Genomic DNA, 20,571 nt, shown 5'->3' on the forward strand with positions numbered 1-20,571 from the left:
CCCATGTCCCGCCCTCGCCAGAGAACAATGACTGTCAAAGAGGGAACTTAGAAACTCAGAGATGAGTAAAATGACAACTGTTTTCACACCCGGCACAACCCCACCTTCTCCACTTCGGGACTGCACAAGCCCTCTTTCCGGGGGAAGCTACTGGGTGACTGAGGGCCACGATACCCCCATGCCCCAGGGCAAAGCATAGCTCCCGGGCACAGCTGCACCAGGGGATCTGTTGTCTGCCACCTCTTTTCACCAGAACCCTAGCACTAGACACTCAGGAAGCTAAGGCAGGGACTCCCTGAGCAAAAGGAGGCTCAGAGCCTGTAAATAAAGATAGCCCCAGACTTCCAGGTGTCAGGCACTGTGGTCAAGGGAAGCCCACGCTGGGGTGAAAAGGCTATGGGCATCAGTAGATTCCTACCTACCCCCTGCCCCCCAAAATATGTTTGTGTATGTGTGTTGTTGTTTTTTTTTTCTACAAGTTAAAACTGAGCTAATGACACAGGGTGGGGCTCAGCATCGAAGAAGACTGTGTAGCCAAACCAAAATTCGCTTCCAGCCAAGAGCTGCTCAGCCTCACCACTCGGGGAAGGAAGCCGAAAAAGTCATGAAAGATTCTTTAGTAAACCGGGAAATAAAGCTGCCGTTAACATTTCAACTGAAGGTGACCCTTCTGGTAAAAAAAAAAAATTTTTTTAAATAATAAAAATAACATAAAGTTCTCAAACAGCCTCTTTCTTAAATGAAAATGGCCTAAAAGTTCTCCAGAGAGTGGAAGGGAAAGAAGGGGCTAGGAAAGAAACAAAACAAAACAGAACCCGGCTGGCCTCCTCGCAGCCACTACCTTTCATGAACCACTTTTTTCTGGAGTTCTTCTCATAAAAGGAATGATGCAATTTCCTGTCTTGTCCCAATATTTCCTGTTCATTTCCAAGGTGAAAGTTATCACCCTGGTTTAAACAACTGCCCTAAACTCCATAGAAAGTTCCTATTTCCGCGCAGTGCCCCATCCCAGTCACAAAGAACTCCTCATCTTAGAATATAAACCACGATCACTGTTTACACCTCTAACTGAGTCGGCTTTAAGAAAAAGCCTCATTTCTCTCTATGGCAGCTGCTGAATCTACAGTCCCAGCTGGCCCAGAAAGTGGGCTAGAGGTACAGATCCCCACGGGGAGAAGCGGAAGGGGGCTGGGGGCAGTACCCTACCATGAGCCAATGTATTTAGGTAGAGCAGCCGCCACCAAGGGAATGTTGCTTTCTTGGTGTGTTAGCCACTAAATTGAGAACTGTGCCTCAGCAGTTAATAATATCTTCCCGCTGAAAATAGCCCGGAGAGGAAGCCTGTCTGTGACAGTAGGCACACAGCCAGACTGGGCTAGCCATTCAGTGCTGAGCGAGAGAGACGGTTGGGCCAGTGGTGACCTCCCAGTGGTCACACTGTACAGTATCCTTTCGCAGGGCTCCTGCAAAGGCAGGGCTCCCACGAGTCACTAGCCTCCTCTGCAGCCCTACAGCCTCAGCGAAGACCGCACATGGACCAGAGGCTCAGGCAGCAGGACCAGAGGAGGGGTCCAGATTGCCCAGCGGGAGCCAGGAGGACCCCAGGCTTTGGGAGGTAGCCCCTGCAGGGCTGCTTACCAGACCCTGGGCTGCCCAGAGGAAAACAGTGTCCAGGGCAGAGAGGGAAGAAGGGGACTTATTCCCCTGCTGAAAGGTCAGCCATGGAACATGAGCCACAGGGAACTTCCCTGTCTCTCCTTTCTGCCACCAGCATGGAAAAGGAAAGGCTGAAAAACCACAGAGACAGGCCCTTGATCAATCTCCCCCACTCCCTGCACCCCACTCCCCCACCATGCGAGACCTCACAGATGTTTTGGAAATAAGTGTCTACCTCCAATAGCTCCCAGTGTTTTATCCTCCAGAGCCAGTGTTTCTTAGGCACTATCTAAATACCTGCATGTATTTAAAAGCTACCGCAGGTCACTATTTTTTGATTGTGGCAAGATACACATCACGTAACATTTACCATTAACGACACTGTCAGCACCCGCAGAGCTGAGCAACATCATTAGCAAGTTCCAGAACACCTTAACCATCCTGAAAGGAAACCCTGTCTCAGGTCACTTTTACAATGTCCTTCACTACAGCAAAGCCAACAGGACGAAGGAGCAGAGTTAATACATCTTGTCAAGTTCCTGCGGTTGTTTAGTTGCTAAATCAGGACCAACTCTTTGTGACCCTATGGACTGGAGCCTGCCAGACTCCTCTGTCCATGGGATTTTCCAGGCAAGAATACTGGAGTGGTTGCCATTTTCTTCTCCAGGGGTTCTTCCCGACCCAGTGATTGAGCCTACGTCTCCTGCATTGGTGGGCAGATCCTGTACCGCTGAGCCACCAGGGAAACCCCCTAGAACCGAGCAAATGTCTTAGCTGAGAAGAGGCTCAACAAGCAAGACACTCGAATTCTTCACCACAGGAGCAGAGACAGAATCTGTGCACAGCCACCAAGAGAGGCCACCAGAGATACTGCCCCTGGGAACAGAGATCCTTTTACCCCCTACATCAGAGGCTCCCCAACTTGTCTGCACCTTGAAATCACCCCGGGAAGCCTCAAAAAACACTTGATGCTGCGATCGTGCCAGCAGACTGTGAGGTGAAAGATCCCAGCGGTCCTAACGTGCAGGCAGGTCTGGAGACCCCTGCTTGTGCCTTTTTTTTTCTCCCACTGGGTTAAGACACCGGCTGTGAAGGGAGCATCAATGCGAGCACTGTATACAGGAGCAGCGTCGCCGGACAGTAACAGCAGCAAGGAAGAAGCCCAGGGAGCCCACCGGATCATGAATCCTTTGACCTTTCTTCAGGTCCAGAGGCCGACAGCTGGGCTCTGCTAAGGCAATGCCTACCTGGGCAGGGGGGGTTGGTGTCCCAGACTGTGGCCAAGAGATACACCAGAACCTGACCCTCACCTGACCCCCCCTGCCCCCCCCCGCCATGGGCTGGCCAGGTTCTGTCTCGGTGACAGGATGCCTGAGGCAGCAGCCCATCTAGTCTGGCCGGCAGGGCAGCCCCAATTTGCTCCAGAGACTTTAAATGCTGTCACCCTGCATTTGACTCCTGCCTGACTGCCTCATTCTCTCCAGGACAAAGGGAGTTTAACAGTGAGCCCTTCTCCAGGGCTGAGTGCATGACCTCAAGCCTTGCAGATGAGGCCGAGTCTCAGCTGCTGTCTGTGACTGGTCTTCACTGGGTGTGCACCAGGTGAGCTGGCCTGGGCCTGAGTCATCAGGTTGGCACCAGGGGACTTGTGGGTCCCCAGAGACCCAGATTGTCACTCCTCACAGTGGTGTGAAGGGAAGGGAGTGGGTAGATAAGGGGCTTGCTCATGGTCACATGGGCTGCTCCGTCTGACAACCCCAAAGCCCATGCTCTTGGCCACGTAGATGAACTCAACCTACCCCCACCCCACTCCCCATGGCATTAGAGATGCCAGAGAAACCACAAGTTGCCTGTTTCCAGGCACAGGAAGGAGACATTAACACACACACACACACACACACACACACACACACACACACACACACACACACACACAGGCACCCAGGCCAATTTCCCAGTTTGCCATCACTGTTCCCAACCAGACAACAAACGCAGATGAATAACGTTCCTTAAAAACAGGATGGAACGCTCTTGCCTAAGCTACTTGGTTTGGGCCCAAGTTGACGGTGGACGGAGCCAGGACCACGTTTTCATATTATCAAGGTGCTCTTGAAGACTCTCCTCTGAGGCTCTCAGAGATGCCAGCAGGCATCAAAGAAGAGGAAAGAATCGTTCCTGGAATGGATGCCGGCCTAAGGGCACTCCCATCACCCAGAACTAGAAGCGATACATGGATCTGAAGACCTTGGCAAAGGAGCAGGCCTCCCCTGGGCTGATAGAACCGTGTCTCCAATGAGCATGGTTTTGCACAGGCAAGAGAGGGTTCACTCAGCCCCCTCCCCCATACTCATCAGTACTAGGTCTCCACTGCCCCCCACCTCCCTCCTCCAAGTCAAAGTTGCTCAGTCGTGTCGGACTCTTTGCAACCCCATGGACTATACAGTCCATGGGTTTTTCCAGGCCAGAATACTGGAGTGGGTAGCCTTTTCCTTCTTCAGGGGAATCTTCCCAACCCAGGGATCAAACCCAGGTCTCCCACACTGCAGGCGGATTCTTTACCAGCTGAGCCACAAGGGAAGCCCAAGAATACTGGAGTGGGTAGCCTACCCCTTCTCTAGCGGATCTTCCCGACCCAGGAATCAAACCAGGAGTGTTCTCCATTGCAGGCAGATTCTTTACCAACTGAGCTATCCGGGAAGCCCTCCTCAAAAGTGGCACCGCTTCTGAAGTTTTGCTTGCTTGCTAAGTTGTTTCAGTCGTGTCCGACTCTCTGTGACCCCTTGGGCTGTAGCCTGCCAGGCTCCTCTGTCCATGGGATTCTCCAAGCAAGAATACTGGAGTGGGTTGCCACTTCCTCCTCCAAGGATCAAACCAGCATCTCTTAACACCTCTTGCATTGGCAGGTGGGTTCTTTTACCAGAAGTGCCACCTGGGAAGCCCCATTTTGAAGTTTAAGTGACTGATGAACCTCTAAGTGACGCTGGCCTCTAATCCCTGCCCTTCACCAGGGAGGCCCAACCAGCTTCAGACATCAATATATGATGGGTCTGCAGCTGAACAACCTAGAGCTCACAAGTGAGGCGGTACTCCTTCAACACCCCCACCTCCCCGCCCCAAATCTGGACAGCAGACAAGCTGAATGAAAGCTCCCGCACCCCCCTCAAACTGCAGATGGAGGCTGCAAAGATGACAGTTTCAAACGCATGCTCTCAATTACCAGTGATACAGAGAAAGCTCTGCAAGTAAATCCTTTCCATTTCCACCACCAAGCTGAACCCAGAAGCTTCCCATCGATGTCAGACCTCTCCAAGGTGGGGACGCCTGGTCCAGGATGCATGCCAACAACAGGATTTGCTCTACACGTCTTTCAAGAAGTACCACACCTACGATCACGATTCAGAACCAGTCCATAAACACTCCCTGGGCCCCAAGCACACATCCTCAAGGAGGAGCTGTCTGTCGTTCACCGACGCCCGAGTGAGAGGCACCCAGGCCTACTCAGAGCCTGCCCACGGGCATCTGCCCGCTCATGTGTGTATGCACGGGATTGTCTATCTGTATGTCTGCAGCCCGCACACACGCGTGCATGCACGCGTGCACACACACACACACACACACACACACAACCAGCACCGAGCAATCCATCTGTCTCGAAGAGCCGGCTGTCAGAAATGAAAGTACAATCTCCTGGAACCGAGTCACAGCCTTCTAAAAATGTGTGCCGTTTTCCCAGACTGAGGAAACTTGCAGGGGTGGGGTCTGTTTCGCTGAGTCCCAGAGGCTCGGGCCTGTGTCTCACCGGCCAGCCCCGCGCTGCGAGGCTGGAATTCCAACCTGCAGCCAGCGGGCCGGCTCCCAGCGCGCCTGCCCGCCCACTCCCCTTCCTCGCAGGAAAGGGAAGGGCCAGCCTTGGAGTCACCCCGGCATCTCAGGAGGGGCGTGCCTTCAAGCACACCCCCACCCCCACCTCTGAGGCACCACGTTTTCACACCACTGTTTTTTCTTTCCCTTCTTCCCCTGCCAAGAGAATCAAGCCCTGGCTCCCGCTGCCGACCTTCCTCCCACCCTAAACTGAGCCCCATTCATTAAGCCCGCTCTCAGCCAGGGCAGGACAGGAAGGAAAACAGCAGACGGGGGCCTGTGAAAGAGACACTCAGAGAGGTGATTTCCAGGGGGAGGTGGGGGCAGGAGTGTGTGGGCGCTTTCCCTGCTCCCACCTTGATGCCCACTTGGCCTGGCCCTCAGCACAGCAGGCACACCCCCTCCAGCCTTCTTTCTTCCCCTACCCAGCCCTGCCTCATTCAGCCAATGCACGGCCCCCTCAACTGGCCTCATCCTGGCCACCCCACCCCCACCACCCCCCATGGAAAGATCAACTTCTTTGAAAGGAGGAGGTTTGGGCATACTCCATTTGCAAAACCCGCCACCTTGGACCTGGGCCACCACAGTCATCTTTTGCCGGGGGGGGGTGGGGGGGCGGCGGCACGGCATTCTCACTGCAGAGATGGGAGCCCTGGGTTTTCTCAGTGCCCATCGCCTCCCCTCCAGATACCCCCAAACCACTGGCAACAACCCAAGAAACAGTTTCTTCAATTTCCCCCCACAGCACATTATTAATAAACTGCTCCAACTCTGAACGGAAAGAAGAAAGAGCTCAAACTTTGAAGCCTTGGGAATTAGTAAATCAAGAGCTAAAATTCAAAACAAATGCTCTTTCATGTGAAGCCTCCCCCCCATCACTTTTTTTTTTCTTTTTGCAGTTCCCTTGAACCATGCTAGCCCTTCAGAGACAAGCACTCCTTCCTAGCAGCTCCTCATTCATTGAAATGGCTGCAGTTACTATGGGGGCTGGAGGCTGGGGGGTTCATGATTGCTTTACCCCCAGTTTCTTTCCAGGACTAGAAAAACTCTCGGAAGCCCACCCATCTCAGAAGGGGCTACACTGTCACACTGGCTCTGGGGCCGGGAAAGGAGGCTGGTGGCCCAGGCTGGTCGTCACTTCCTCCAGAAGAGGAGACAGACAAGATGTTATCAAGAAAACAAACCTTCCGAAAAGCCCCCTTTCAAAAGCTACCACTTCCCTTGCTTATTTCATGTGGTTCGGAGGGGCTGGGACTCCTGCACATTCAGGATTTAAAAAATAAAACCGTCTAACAACATCCTGAGTGCACGATTTCACCCAGACCCTTTCTTCCTCCTTGGCCTTCTTTCTTTCCGGAACCCTCTCAGCCTTAGAAAGCAGAAGAGACACAACTCACACATTCCTGTATGTTCTTTCCTCCTCCACCGCCACGGTCCACGCTCATCCTCACGCCCCCTAGCCCCCTGCCCTCTCTGGGTTCCTCTTTTTTTCCTGCTCAGCTCTCATTAGGAGCTTTGAGTAAACAATACCCTCTGTCTCAGATAACAGCCAGAGTATATACTGTGCTGAAATCAAAACAAACAAGGGTCTCCCTGAAGACATTCTCGGCAAGATCAATTCCTGCAGCGGGAACTGGCTGGGAGGAACAAGACTGAGTGGCACTTGACCAGTCAGAAGTCCCCTCTCAAAAGCCTTTACAGCTTCCATCTGCGCTGCCACGATCCTACCCACAACAATGCCCCAAAGGCAAATGCCCAGAGCTCTACTGGGTCTTCTCTTTTCTCCCCTAGGTTACTTCCCCTCTTGTTTTAGCTAGTTGTTAGAAAATCCTGTGATGGCATGCATACTGGGGTGGGAAAAGCAGGTGGAAACAGGACGTCTTTAGAACAAAATGGAAATGTCTCCCACTTACATTGGTAATGAGCATCTCCAAGTTTATCACTCTCTTCTCCCGTCTCTCAGCGACAAGGATGCTCAGGCTACCCAGTGCCCCTCACCCAATTCCATAACCCTCTAGCTGGGGCAAATTTCAGGCCCCTCGCTCACACCTGTGGGCCCTGAGGGACACCTTCCCCGCTGGCTCAGTGTCAGCGCCTGCTATCTGCAGTGACCCATCTATCCATCCCCAACACACACTGTAGACTCCGGCCGGAAGCTCGACCGGGAAGCAGGATGGGCAGAGAAGCACCGAGGTCATCTTCTCTAAAGTCCCATCCTACACCCAGGATCTGTCTTCTACAAGCTTCCAAAAGGTGGATCCCTTCCCTTCAAGGCATCTGATGCACTGAGAGAAAGAGAAGAGCTTAAACCCAAGAACTAAGAACATCAGAGGCACCAAGCGAAGCCCCTCCAGCCGGGAGCTGCTTAACAACAACTGAGAAACACAGCCCACACCCAGGTGGCCCCCATTTCCACATCTATGGGGTGGGCCTAGAATCTCGAGCTGAAGGGCGACGGGAGTGAGCGCAGATACGTCCAGTTTAATGCACATAAAAGCGTGGATTAACTCCAGACCAGCTGGGGTGGCAGAAGGCCACCTCCGGTCCTCCAAAATCTCTGGTCATTTCAGGAGGCCTTGGAATCCCCGGGAAAATAAGAGAAAAGCATCTCACCTGAAAGCCCCCCAGGGGCCAGATAATTCGTTCCCCCTGTTTCAGCGGAGGAAGGCACAGCATCTGGACAGTCTGCTGCGGATTTGAGAAGGAGAGAGAAATAAATACACAAATAAATAAATAAGTACACCAAGATTAATTTTTAAGCACATTCTAAGCAGCATTAAAGAGAAACCACACATTCCAAACAGCTGACTCCCAGCCGCGATGCTGATTATTAATGCGCTGCTCAGGCTTTGCTACCCATCATGAGACAGACCACAGCACCTTGTCACCCGTCTGGGCTCCGGGCAGCCAGTTAATCATTCGTCAAGTCAGACTCGATCACAGACTGCTGGAATTTTTTTCTTTTATTGCAAGTCCCCCATTGAGGAAACCAGGTAGTTCCCAAGGTCAAACAAAGGAGGCCCAGGTTCTCTCCCAGCCACCTTTCTCGGGGCAAGATCAAGGGCATGGCCTCTCTGCTTGGATCCAGTGGCCCTCGCCACCACTCTCACCTGTTTACAGACAGACTTCCCAGTTCTTTAAGAAGAAATGGGCGTTGGGCTGAAGGGACTGTGTTTCCCTTTCTAAACGAGGCAAAGTGCAAGAAAATCTCAAGAACAACTCAAAGAATCTTATTCATGTACGCACCTGGGTGAAGCCCCCTCAAGTCAAGAGAACAGAGAACATTCTCAGCAAGGCTCCCAGCCCCTTCCAGACCTAATCCAAAAACTCCCCATGTGTGGAAACCTTCCCGGGCAACCCCAGACCTGCAAGGCTCCCTGCCCTCTGTCCCTATAAAAATCTTTCTGGCACGCAGCACTTGCGGAGTTGCCTTCCGCGGTCTTTCCTGCTCTTTTACCTTCAGATCCTGTCTGCCTGAACTAGTCTATAACCTTCTCTTCAATGTCTTTGCCACCCTCAGGTGCTCAGCATAGTGACCTAAATGTTAATGAGGATAATGACGATTCCAGCTGAGAAATAGACTCCACAACCTCCCTCCAAGCAATTAAAACAAAAAATAATGGCTACGAACCACAACTAATTAGTCCCATGAAACAAAAACACACAAGACCCCATAAGTGTATCGGGCATCACTGCCAATGCCCAACTTAGGAAATCCACAGAGAAAGGCCAGCTCAGGAAAGGAGTGTCCTGGCTCCAATGCAGTCACACCAGATCAGATGGTGCAAATCCCAGACTTTCCTTCTCCAGGTCACTAGCAGGATGTCCATGGAGTGTGCATTACCAGTTTCCCACTGGAACCGCTTAGCCAAGACGGCAAATAGGAAGCCAAGGCAAAGAGGTGCCCAGAGGCAAGGAGCCATGGAGCTCTCTAGGGACCTAGCAGCTGTCTCCATTCCCTGGGTAAAAAGGGGCTGGGGCTGGGCTTGCCCCCCTCCCATCCCACCCCAAGTCTCAGGTTCTCTCTCTAATCCCGCTCTTGCATTCTCTCTCAGACTGGAAGAACAACTTTCCAAGAATTCTTCTCCACAGGGGAAAGGCAGGCCGAGGAGTGGCAGCATCAGGCAGGGGAGACAGAAAAGACCATGCGGGTAATCTCATCCTATCAGGGTAAAGTTTAATTCTGAACAGGAATATACAGTGTTACAGGATACACTTAATCAAATGGAAAACAATAGGGGCAGGCAGGAAATGGAGTTGCTGGTTAAAGAGTGTATACCCTGCACTTTCCAAACTATTCCGATGGCCTTCACCCTGATGGACAGACAGGCAAGACACCCCCACATTTAAACATGATGATTTTGGCCAGCCCCCACTGCCCCCAGCTCTGGCTGGCTGAATCCCAGGGGCAAGGTGTGTTTCAAAGGAAGGGCCCGGCATCTCAGGGTAGAGCTGGGACCGCGACCAGGGCTGTCAGCTGGTCTCAGATCAAAGGTAAGCCAGCTCCACACCGGCAACCACAAGCGTTTCTATGAAATGGTGCTCTGCCCTTCGTGCAGCGCCTTTGATCTCAGGAGGGATTTACAAACATTAATTAGGTCTCCCTACCACCTCTGTGAAGGAGCAAGGTATACCCGTTTGACGTGCACCTAGGTAAACTGAGGCGTCACTGAGTAGCCCAAGGGGCCACCCGGTGAGCTGGGCCCTACCCAAGGGTTCAGCCCTCTCCTCCCCAACAGGCCTCACTCTCTTCCCTGCAGGTAGTTGAGCTGACAGTCTTCAGCATCATCTAGGTCCTGCCAGGCTAGTAAAGGGCCAAGAGGCCATACCTCCGTCTCTCACCCACAAAAAAAAAAGAGCTTCGCTGTGATAGCTCTCCCAAGTCAGGGTGTCAGCTTCTGCTGTGTCACCTGCTCCCCAGAAGTGCTGGATTCTGTGGGAGACTCATTTCCCTCTCTCAGCAGCAAGAGAGCCCTTGAAGACACGTGCCTGGAATGAGCTGCTGCAAGGGATACAAGGTGGCAAAGCTGGGTATCCCCTCTTCTCTCAAATAATGGTTTCCCAACAGCCAGCATCGTCTTGTCAACTTAGTTCTGAGCTTCCTTCAGTACCATCTGGCACAGAGGAGTCCCCTCGCCCACCACTATACCCTAAGCTCTGCCCCAACCCACAGCCCTGGTTACAGAAGGACAAACCGGTGCATCGGAATCATCACTGCATTTTAGGCAGGCACATCATCAGGCCTGTAGAATGACTGAACAAATGAACAAACCAATAAATGAGTGAATGAATGCATCATCTAACTGCTTCAATCATTTCTAGATTTAAAACCAGGCCTGGAAAAGAGTGGCCTGAGTTGAAAAAATAAGTGCAGAGCAAAGTCTCAGACTTCTCAACTAGGCTTTGGAGGCCTGATCTGCCAAGAGGCACTGGTCACTGGGGTCCCTGGCCTAAGCAAGGAACATATACCCAGCAACATCAGCCCCCCTCCCATCCCAAGACATTCTTCAAATAGTTCAGACCTTCAGATACAGAGAAAACAGGAAGCAGAGCCCACACAGCATCCCCACTCCATAAACTGGGATCTCATTCTAATAACCTGCTCTTACCCCTGGTATGATAAGGGTGGAGAGGTGCCATGACTTCTGAAAGCCTCATGTCACAGACACCTTGCTCCTTCCTTCAGCCATGGTGAGTGCCCCTTCTCAGAAGATCCTGCTGACTTCGAACCACCTAGCAATCAGGTCTACCAAAGCCAGGCCATTCCAGAGGCCGCAGTGGAGCGGCCTGAACCATAGCAAAATGGAACTCCCAACTTTTAGCCCTGGCATTCCCTCAAAGGCTTCCCTGGTGGCCCACTCCATGAAGAGTTCGCTTTCGATGCAGGAGACCCAGGTTCGATCCCTGTGTCAGGAAGATCCCCTGGAGAAGGAACTGGCAACCCACTCCAGTATGCTTGCCTGGGAAATCCCATGGACAGAGGAGCCTGGTGGGCTACAGTCCATGAGTTGGACACGACTTAATGACTAAACCACAACCACCAGTTCCTCCAAAGGCTGCAGGGGGACCAGGCCCCAGCCCCTCCCCACCGCCTCTGCCCATACTGGAGACTCTGCAGAAGAGATTCCCTTAGTTGTGCAACTGGTTAAGATTTTAATAACGTTCCACTGTAAAACTTATGGCTGCTTCTCACCTAGTAACCCAAGGCCAAAAATTCAACCTGGACTCGGAAATTTTACAGTGAGAGCAGCTGATCTAAATTCCCCAGCCAAATACTCTCCGCAACGTACAAGGCAAAGAGAAACCTGGGGCAGCATCTCATCTGTGTGTCTGACCTCAGTGCCCCTGGCCACAGCAGCCAGCAAAGCCAGCCCTGGCTGTCCTCCAGCCGTGTCAGGAGACATGGGGGCTTCACCTACTAGCATCCTCACGTCCTTACAGCAGGACGGTACTTTTCATTGTTTTTTTTTTTTAATTTCAGGGTTTTCTGCGTTTGGGGGAGGGGGCTACTTTTTTGTTTGTTTTTGTTGTTGTTGTTTTGCTTTTACACAAACATTTTGGGTGAGTAACCAGCTGTCTGAGTTTCCGACTGGCAGGTTAATCACTTCCTATTGGCTGGTCTGGAGAACTTTTCTCCCCCTTGGAATGGCGCATTCCTGTCTTTGTGGCTTCTCTGTTTACACACATTCTGCTACCTAATGTCAACACTTGCTAATGAATAAATATATCACTCCATTCGCTGAAAATGAGGTCCTGGCCTGAGATGGTGACTGCTTGAATCCGGTGGACGGATCTGTCCCACTGTCTCTGCAGGAAACCCAACAAAACGTGGGCCTTCTTTCCTATGGTTATAGGAAGTTTCTCTCGGAACAGTTCCTCCAGTCGGCTTTAACCCTGGGGCCAAGATGACTGGCCTCTCTCTCTTTTAAGGAAAACCTCCACATCTGAAGACTACAAAGGAAAAACAAAAAGCAGGAGAGAGAGGGCCCCTTGGAGAACTAAGCTCATAAAAGAATTCTTGAGCCTTGATGCCAAAAACCCAGTCAAGTTACATTCTTGGAGAAAACAGACCTTGGTAATCTCAGTTAACGTTTGTTACAAATACAGAGCTGGTTTATCTCCTCATTAATGACCATTTATCTGGTGTTTTGTAAATCGAAAGCAAAATATCATATGCTTCGCAGGCCACTCATTAGACAGGCACCAGGCAAGCAGCAACGCCTTCCGACTGGAGGGAGTGTGGAGTCAGGGAGGGCTGGCTGGAGACCACGGGCTTCTCTTACACCATTCATTAAAGTATTTAATTTAGGACAACGCCCCAGCAAAACTTTTAATTAGTGGGGGGAAAGGCCCAACAGCCAAAACTCATGAGGCGGAAGGACCTGTAGAATTCCAAGAGGGAAATGGGGCCCAACCCTTCATTTCTCCTTCTCCCAGAACCCTGGCAAAGTAAGACCATCACAGTTACAACTCAGACTTGCAGGCACAGGAACCTCCCCCCTGTAAGAAGCGGCTCCAGGAAACAAGGGCCCATCGGAGCTGCTTCCCAGCTCTGCGGTTCCTCCTCCCTTCTCCCCTGCACTGCCAGCCAGGAGCTGAATGCAGACAAATGCAACAGGGCTGGTGCCAGCCTCAAGTGGGGCTTCTGCCCTGGCCGAATGCCACCCAGTGACAAAGCGACAGGCAGGCAGAGCTATGCTAAACACTCTTATGGCCCCCACTAGGAATTCTGAGAAAACTAGGAGGGGGAGAGGGGGCTGTTGCCTTTACTCCTTAAATTTTCTATTCTCTTGCCCCAAACCGAGGTCATCTCTACACTTTTCTAAACAAAGTCTTCCTTCCCATCAGGCTCTCCAATCTCCCCACTGATACTTCTGGCACTCACAGAGTCTCCCACGTTTTCCATCACCCTGTCCCATTTGGCTCCCTAGACCTGCATGGACCAGAGTCTATGCGCTGAGTTGAATCAGCTTGGGTTATGGAGTGCAAATACAAGAAAAGGAACAAAATGGAAAGCATACCTAAGAAACATCTTTGCAAAAAGAAAGATATATTTGTATACACACACACACATTACCTCCAGCTCCAGTCACAACAGAAAAAGAAAAAAAAAATCCACTAAATTGCCAACAGAGGAAACCTATAACCACCTCAGGGCAAGTCCAGAGTCTCCCGAAGCCGCTGCCTAGACACACAAATCCGCGTTCTACAGCCTCCATTTCTAACTTAAGACAGGAAGGATATTTTTAAAATCAGCTACTCACCAGTTGGTTTGAGAAAATCCATCGGGTATCTGGAGTAAGGAGGAGGGGGAGACTCTGGAATTAAAAAAGAAAGAGAAAATAAAGGCTGAGCCCTGAGAGAGAGATAGAAACTTATGATAACAGAGGCATTCTTTTAGCCCAACTGTTTGTCTTAGCTGTGGGGGTTGGAGGCAGGGCCGCGAGGCGGTGATTGCCTTGATATTTAGCTGTCAGATAAACAAAAGAGGCCGCCTGGCGCCAGCCTCGGCGCGGCGCTCCTCCACGTCTGCGGCCGCCGCCGCCGCGCTCGGCCGGCCCGGCTGCAAACCGCCGGCTCGGCCGCCGCACGTCGCAGTTCACGGGGCGGGGGGCGACGAAGCCCCCCGCCTCACTTCGCGTCCCAGAACTTCAGACCCTGCTCCCTCCGCCCCCCGCCCCGACCCGTCCCCCCGGGGCGCAGTTCATCTCCGCCACCGCCGCTGCGCCCCGCACCCGCGCGGGGATCACGGGCTTCCCCCTTGCCCAGCTCCCTCGGAAGGTGCACCCCAAGGGCGCTGGGGAACTTGGATCGGTGGGCGCCCTAGGTGCACCCCGCCTCCGCACGAAGAGGCAGAGAAAAGGGATGCAAAGGAGAAGGCTGAGAGCATAAAGGAGAAGGGCCCCGGGGTCTCAACGGAGGAGCCCGGGGCCCAACTCAGTAGTCTGGGGGCAAACCATCCGACGGTCGGTTACACTGCTCTCTCTCCTGCGCTGAAGAAAGTAGGGGACACCCAACTTCCCCTGACTGCCTGTTTTCTCTCACCCCGGGCTGGCGGAGCTGGGAGCAGGTACACAGCTCGGCCTCCTATCCTGCTCTCTCTGCCTCAAAACCCAAATCTGCGCCGGCCAGGGCAGGCTTCCTGGCCCCTTGCGCCCGACGTGACGCTCCCCCTTCCTTCCTAAAGGGGAGCCTTCCTCTCCAGCCTTTACTACCGCTTCTCCGAGCCTTCCTTGGCGGGCTTGGATCGAATCCAAATCGGCCACACACCTCAACGCCGCTCTCCGTGCGGGGGAGGCGTGACCCCCCCACACACACACACACTTCTCTCTGCACCCCCTTGGCTGATCCGGAAATAACCCCATGTCTGCAGAATACGGGCATGAATGAGTAGGGCCCAGGGGCAACCCCCCCCCCGCCCTTGGGGCCACCGAGGAGAGAAAACTGGAAGGGAACCCCGAGGGAATGCCTTTCCAGTTTCCTCGGGTCCCTTCTCTACCTTTGTCCCCCAAATCTCCTCCCAGGAGGGAATGTACACACATCCCTCCGGCGAGGTGGCTGCACTAACCCACAGCCCAATCGGGCTTTTCTTCCCCACACCTGAGTGCCGGGAGAAAGGGGGGGCACGGGCGGGTGGGCGTGGATCAACTTCTTACCTAGTTCGCAGAGTCGGCTAAGGTGATGGGGGTTGCAGCACACCAGCTCGGGGTTGATCTTCCCGTAAGATTCACAGCAACACAGCCTCTTGACTTCCGAGGAATGCCTGAGATCCGGCCACCTGAACACTTTGCACAGCAGGAGGGGGAGCGAGTAGGTGGAGGGCGGCTGCGCCGGCTGTGAGCCGGCGGGCGCCCCCAGGCCCAGCCTGCAGTCCAAGCGGCCGGGCAGCAAGAGGCACGCGGTGCGCGTACCGCCGCGGGACTCCACGGCCTGGAGCAGCAGCTCCAGCTGCCGTTCCTTCAGTTTCTTGAGCACCGAGTGCGTGAGCGCTTTCAGATCCGCCTCGCCACCCCCGGCCGCGCCGGCGCCCGCGGCTGGGGGGTGGGGATGGTGGTGACCTTTGGCACCTCGCACCGCCTTGCCCAGGCAGCAGACAGCCCTGCCTGCGCCGCCGCCGCCGCCGGCCCCATGCGCCCGGCCGTCCGTCGCCCCTTCTCCCCGCAGCTCGCCTCCTCCTCCGCCTCCCCCCGCGCCCTCCTCCTCGTCCTCGCCGCCGGGCGCACGGCTCCTCCAGAGACGCCGGACGAGCGCAGATCGTTTGGTCCTGAACATGCGGGGCGAGGAGGCGAGGAGAAAAGTCGTTGGCCGGCTAAGGAGCGAACATGACCTCCGCACACCATGAAGAAGTCGGGCGCCGAGTTGGGGCAGCAGGCGCAGGCGACAGCAGCAGCAGCAGGGGCCCTGGCAGGAGCGGCGGCGGCCCGAGGGGCGCTCCGTGGCATGCGCCAGTCTCCCGGAGGCCGGAGCGCGCGCGGGGGCCCGGGGGCGCCCGCCGGGGCTCGGGGGCCTGCGCTCTGGCTGCCCCACCCCGCGCGGCCCGCGCCGTGCGCCGCTCGCGGGCCCCGGCGCACCCCGGAGGAACGCGGCCGCCGCTTCCCCGGGGGCGGCGAAGCCTACCCGGGTCGGCGCCTCCCCAAAAAGAGGCCCCCCCGCAGTGGCTCCCGAGTGTCGGGCTCGCCAGCCTCGGCTGCCTACATGGAAGATCCGCGGCGGCAAAAAACGAAAGGCGTTCGGCAGGGCTGCTGGAGGGAGGAAAAAGCCTCTTTCCCCCTTGCTAAGCAACTTAATTTGGGGGTGGGGAGAAGCAATTAAAAAAAAAAAGCAGGCACGCGATTTATTTTTTTCCTCTATATCCTTAGTAACCGGATCTCCTTGAATTCCGTGCACACGAAGACTCGGGGGAGGGGGCTGAGTGGACTTCACCCCACATGAGATGTCTGGCGAAATAAGGAGGCTCTCAAAATCTAAGAACCAAACATGCAAAGCCCCAAATGAAAAACACCACCTCCTCGCACCCCGGAGGTCTGGGGGCGTCCGGCTGGAGCTGGGGTTTAAAAAAAGAAAATGTTTACAAAGTAGAACGAGACGTTTCAGGGGTGGAAAAAAAACGTATCCACGAGTTACATCCCCCTTTTTTCCTTGCAGAGCCCCGCTGGTCTTCCTCTCCTTTTCTTCTGCCAAGGAAAAAAAAAATCCTATATATATATTTTTTAATCCACAGAAAGCTTTGGCTAGGCTGCTTCAATCCTTCGCATCTGGGTGGTTTAGGGGAGTCTCTGGCCTTTCCTCTTGCGCTCCCGGGGGCCCCGGTCGTCGGCGGGGACTTCCTTGGGGCTGGCGGGGGCGCAGGGGCAGAAGATGCTGCGGCGGCGGCGGCTGCGCCCCGCGGGGCTGACAGCGCGGGGGAGGGCGGCGCGGCGGCCGCGGCGGGCCCCTGGCGGGCGGCGCGCTCTCGCCCTCTGCTCTCTAGCGCGGGGGCCACCGGCGCCCCCTCCCCGGGTTGCGGCTGGCCGCCGGGGCTCCCCGTAAAAGGCTGCTCGCCCCGACTCGGCTGCGGCGACTGGAGGCCCCGGTTGTCCCTCACGCCGCCTTCTCCGAGAGACTCTCCTCGTCGCGGCCGGGAGCCTCCTTGTCCCCCCGTCCGCCCTCTCCTGGCACTCGGGTCCTTCTGCCGCCGCCCGGGGTTCGCCGCGCCGCACTCAGGGGCTCCTGGGCCGGGCGCTCGGCAGCTCGGCGCCGGCGGGCTGGCTCTCGTCTCGGGCAGCTCTCTCCGGCGCGGCGAGCGGACCGAGCACGGCGCCCGGCTGGCTCGGCTGGCGCGGCTCGGGGACAGGCTCCTCCGTGCGCGGAGCAGGCGAGCGAGTGTGCCCGGGGCTCGCCGCCTCCCGCAAGGCCTCCCGCCCCCGCCCCCTTCCCTCCCCCTTCCTCCCCCTTCCCTCCCCCGCCCCCCAGCCGCCGCCGCCTCCTCCCCGCCCCCCCCCCCCCCCCCCGGGCCCTCTGCTCTGCTGGTTCCACTGCGCAGTGGCGCGCCCGGCTCCGGCCTCGTCACGTGGCCGTCTAGACACCCTGTCGCTTTAAAAAAAAAAAAAGCGATTGTGTTTCGCAAACAACAGATCGGGTTTCTAAAAGCTATTTCTCCCCCCCCCCCACCCCGCTCACCAAATCCCCGCCACCGCCACCCGCCTGGGTCTGCAGAGGGGGGACCGATATGGGGCGGGAGCGGGGGTGGATAAAGGTGGGGAGCAGAGAAGCTCCCGGGGTTGACGGAGACCTGGCGAAATCAGAGGAGAAATGGGAAGACCCAAGAGCACCGATCGGGCACCGCCGGCGAGTTTTGGAGCGAAGCGAGCGGGCCGGTGGCCGGATTTAGACCCAGCCCGCGGAGCCTCGCGGGGGCTGTCCCGCGCGCGCTCGCTCTAACGCTTCATTCATTCGTTTTGTTTTAAAGGCCCTGGCGACGGATCCCCTGGCCGCCGCGCGGGAGGGAAGGGGGAGGAGAGCGCTGTCTCCGCGTAAAAGACATTTACACCGGACTGGACCGAGGCCCTGGGAAGTGCGCGCTGGAGGGAACAGCCGGCCCGCGAGGGCGGGGAGGCGGCGCGAATGTGACCTCAGCGGCGGCCGCGCGCTCCCTCCCGCCCTCTCCCGCTCGGGGCTCGGGTTTCTAGGACTGCCTGGAGAAGTGTGTCTTGTGCAAAGCTCTGGAATGCATTTGGCTGCCTGACGAGTTGCGAGGGGCAGCATCTTGGCGGGAGGTGGCGGGGGTGTGTGTGGGGGTGCTCGCCCGCCCGCCGCGGGCAGGTTTCCTCCGGAGCCCGGAAGACCTCCGCCACTCCGCCTCCCGGCGCGGGAAGGTTACCTTCCGAGGAGACCTGCATGCATATGCATGCGGGGCCTGTTTCTTCCCCTCCTCGGCCCCGTAGCTTTCTGTGGCGCTTAGAGTCAGTGAGTTTATCCCCTTACCCCAGGCCATAGAGAAAGCGTAGACCCACCTGGCCGACTGGTGCATAGACACGCTAAGGCGTTGATGGGGCAAAGCACCAGATAGCGTTTACTTCGTGAAAGCTGTTGGTGCTGAGAAGCGTCATGATTTAAATATATAAGCGTTAGTATCGACGAGGCCACTAGTTGGCATGGTGGTCTAACCTCACATCTTATTCAATGAAATAATAAATATATTTTTTTAAGTCATTTAGAATTGTGAGGTCAGGATGACAATCAAACTCACTGGGGATTTTAATGACTTTTTTTTTTTTAATGAATCTTTTAAAAAAGGTGAAATGAACTGTTTTCATTTTCTCAGCTAAATTATGCCCCTTTTAAAGGAAAAGGCACCAAAAAAGGGAAAACGTAATAAAAGGAAAAGGCACTGATGAACCTCAACTCAGCCCCTTCCCTTCCAGCAACTTAAAAGCCATCTACATGCTATAGATGCTTAATAACTATTTAGGAACCAACAGAGTTGGATAGGTATTTCCACCTTCTCCCCCTACCCCAACCCACCAAGAGCACCTTTGGAGATATATTATGTGGTAATATAATATTATATAATATATAAGGGAGAAAATCATTATCATCTCTAAGCAAGGGGCCCTGAAGCTCATTGACCTAGAAGAGCCAGAAATGCCAAGCAGGGCAGAAAGGTGTACAACAGGGCAGCAGCTGGGATTCTAAACATTTACTTTGTAAGCCACATAGCTGCAATTGTATAAGATCATAGTTTAGTTACAGTTAAAAATAGTGCTGGGCTTCCCTGGTGGTCCAGTGGCTAAGACTCCATGCCTCAATGCAGGAGGCCTACGATCGATCCCTACCCAGGGAACTGGATCCAACATGCCTCAACTAAGAGTTTGCTTGCCAGGATTGAAAGATCCCACGTGCAGGATCTAACACCCAGTGCATAAATATTTTTTTTAATATATTGCTTATTGAAAAGGGCATTGAAACCTGTGTATGTGTGTGAAACTTTCTGAACAAGCAACCTACAAAGATAGCAGCCGAGAAAGCCCAGGAAAAAATGGGTTATCCCACCATCATAGGCTAAAGAGGTAGAAATGGGATTTTGGAGGTATCTGAGAAATGATACACTCACCTCAGAAAGGCTTAGAAAGAATGCCAAACTAGAAGTCAGAAAACCTGATTCCTGCCTGGGACTCTGCCATGCGTGTGTGCTCAGTCGTGCCTAACTCTTTGTGACCCCATGGATTGTAGCCCGCCAGGTTCCTCTGTCCATGGGATTTCCCAAGCAAGAATACTGGAGTAGCTTGCCATTTCCTCCTCCAGGGGCTCTTCCTGTCCCAGGGATCGAACTCACATCTCCTGGTCTCCTGCACTGGCAGGTGGATTCTTTACCACTGAGCTTCCCCTCCCTGGGAAGCCCCTGGGTCTCTGCCATTCACTGGTTAAATAACTTGCACTAGAGGTGATCCTCGCATTAGAAGAGCACTTGGCAAGATTTAAAAAGGTTTCTGGGTAAGTTTCCTGCCCTCTCAGGGTCCCATTCCCACTCTCTGCTCTGGGCATTGCTAGAAGATGTTCACTTTCCTAGCGAGGCTAGGCCAGGCTGCAAAGTGACGAGAAGGACTTAAATAAGCAGTGAAAGCAAAAGGCATAATTCTGCTTAAGCTTCTTGGCTAAATAGAGAACCTGATGATTCTGGGAGATGTGGCCAGTGGTGCTTACACTCTGGGATGTGAGGCTGGAGCACACACAGGGCAGGTAGATTTAGTGGGTGTTTCAGTTGAATCTGACGTCACAACTTGTCTGGGAGGAACATGCATATACTTGCAAAGATATGTTCCCATATAGTGTAATTGTGGGTGCTTTAATTCAGGCGTCACTCCTGTCTTCCCCTCTGTGCATGGCTTTCCTCTTCCATTTTACTGCCCTAGGTAGACAGTGGGTGGGTTGCTGGGCAAGTACCTGCAGTGGCTGGTGCTGCTTTATAGCTCCTTGGCATCCCCTGAATCAGTTAACATCCCAAGCTTTCCTGAGAGCCAGCCCCACCCTGTTCACATTCTTATTCCTTTCCTTTCCAAGAAAGAAGCTGGACTG

General features: G+C 54.3%; 1 protein-coding gene across 2 annotated transcripts in view; it reads right to left on the reverse strand.

Moving 5' to 3' along the window:
* The window catches only part of SMAD7 (SMAD family member 7), a 30,044-nt gene extending 12,661 nt beyond the window's left edge, over positions 1-17,383 (reverse strand). The window contains exons 1-3 of one of the 2 annotated variants that reach the window (XM_012103894.5): positions 15,174-17,383; positions 13,782-13,835; positions 8,131-8,205 (exon numbers count right to left, since the gene is read on the reverse strand). In XM_012103894.5, the coding sequence (XP_011959284.2) occupies positions 8,131-8,205; positions 13,782-13,835; positions 15,174-15,789 (745 nt within the window). In that variant the 5' untranslated portion in view covers positions 15,790-17,383. The remainder of the gene's footprint in view (positions 1-8,130; positions 8,206-13,781; positions 13,836-15,173) is intronic. The other variant, XM_027961075.3, reaches the window with a different exon arrangement.
* Between the last annotated feature and the right edge of the window lie 3,188 nt (positions 17,384-20,571).

Source organism: Ovis aries, chromosome 23, assembly GCF_016772045.2.
Source record: "Ovis aries strain OAR_USU_Benz2616 breed Rambouillet chromosome 23, ARS-UI_Ramb_v3.0, whole genome shotgun sequence".
NCBI classification, from domain to species: Eukaryota; Metazoa; Chordata; class Mammalia; order Artiodactyla; family Bovidae; genus Ovis; species Ovis aries.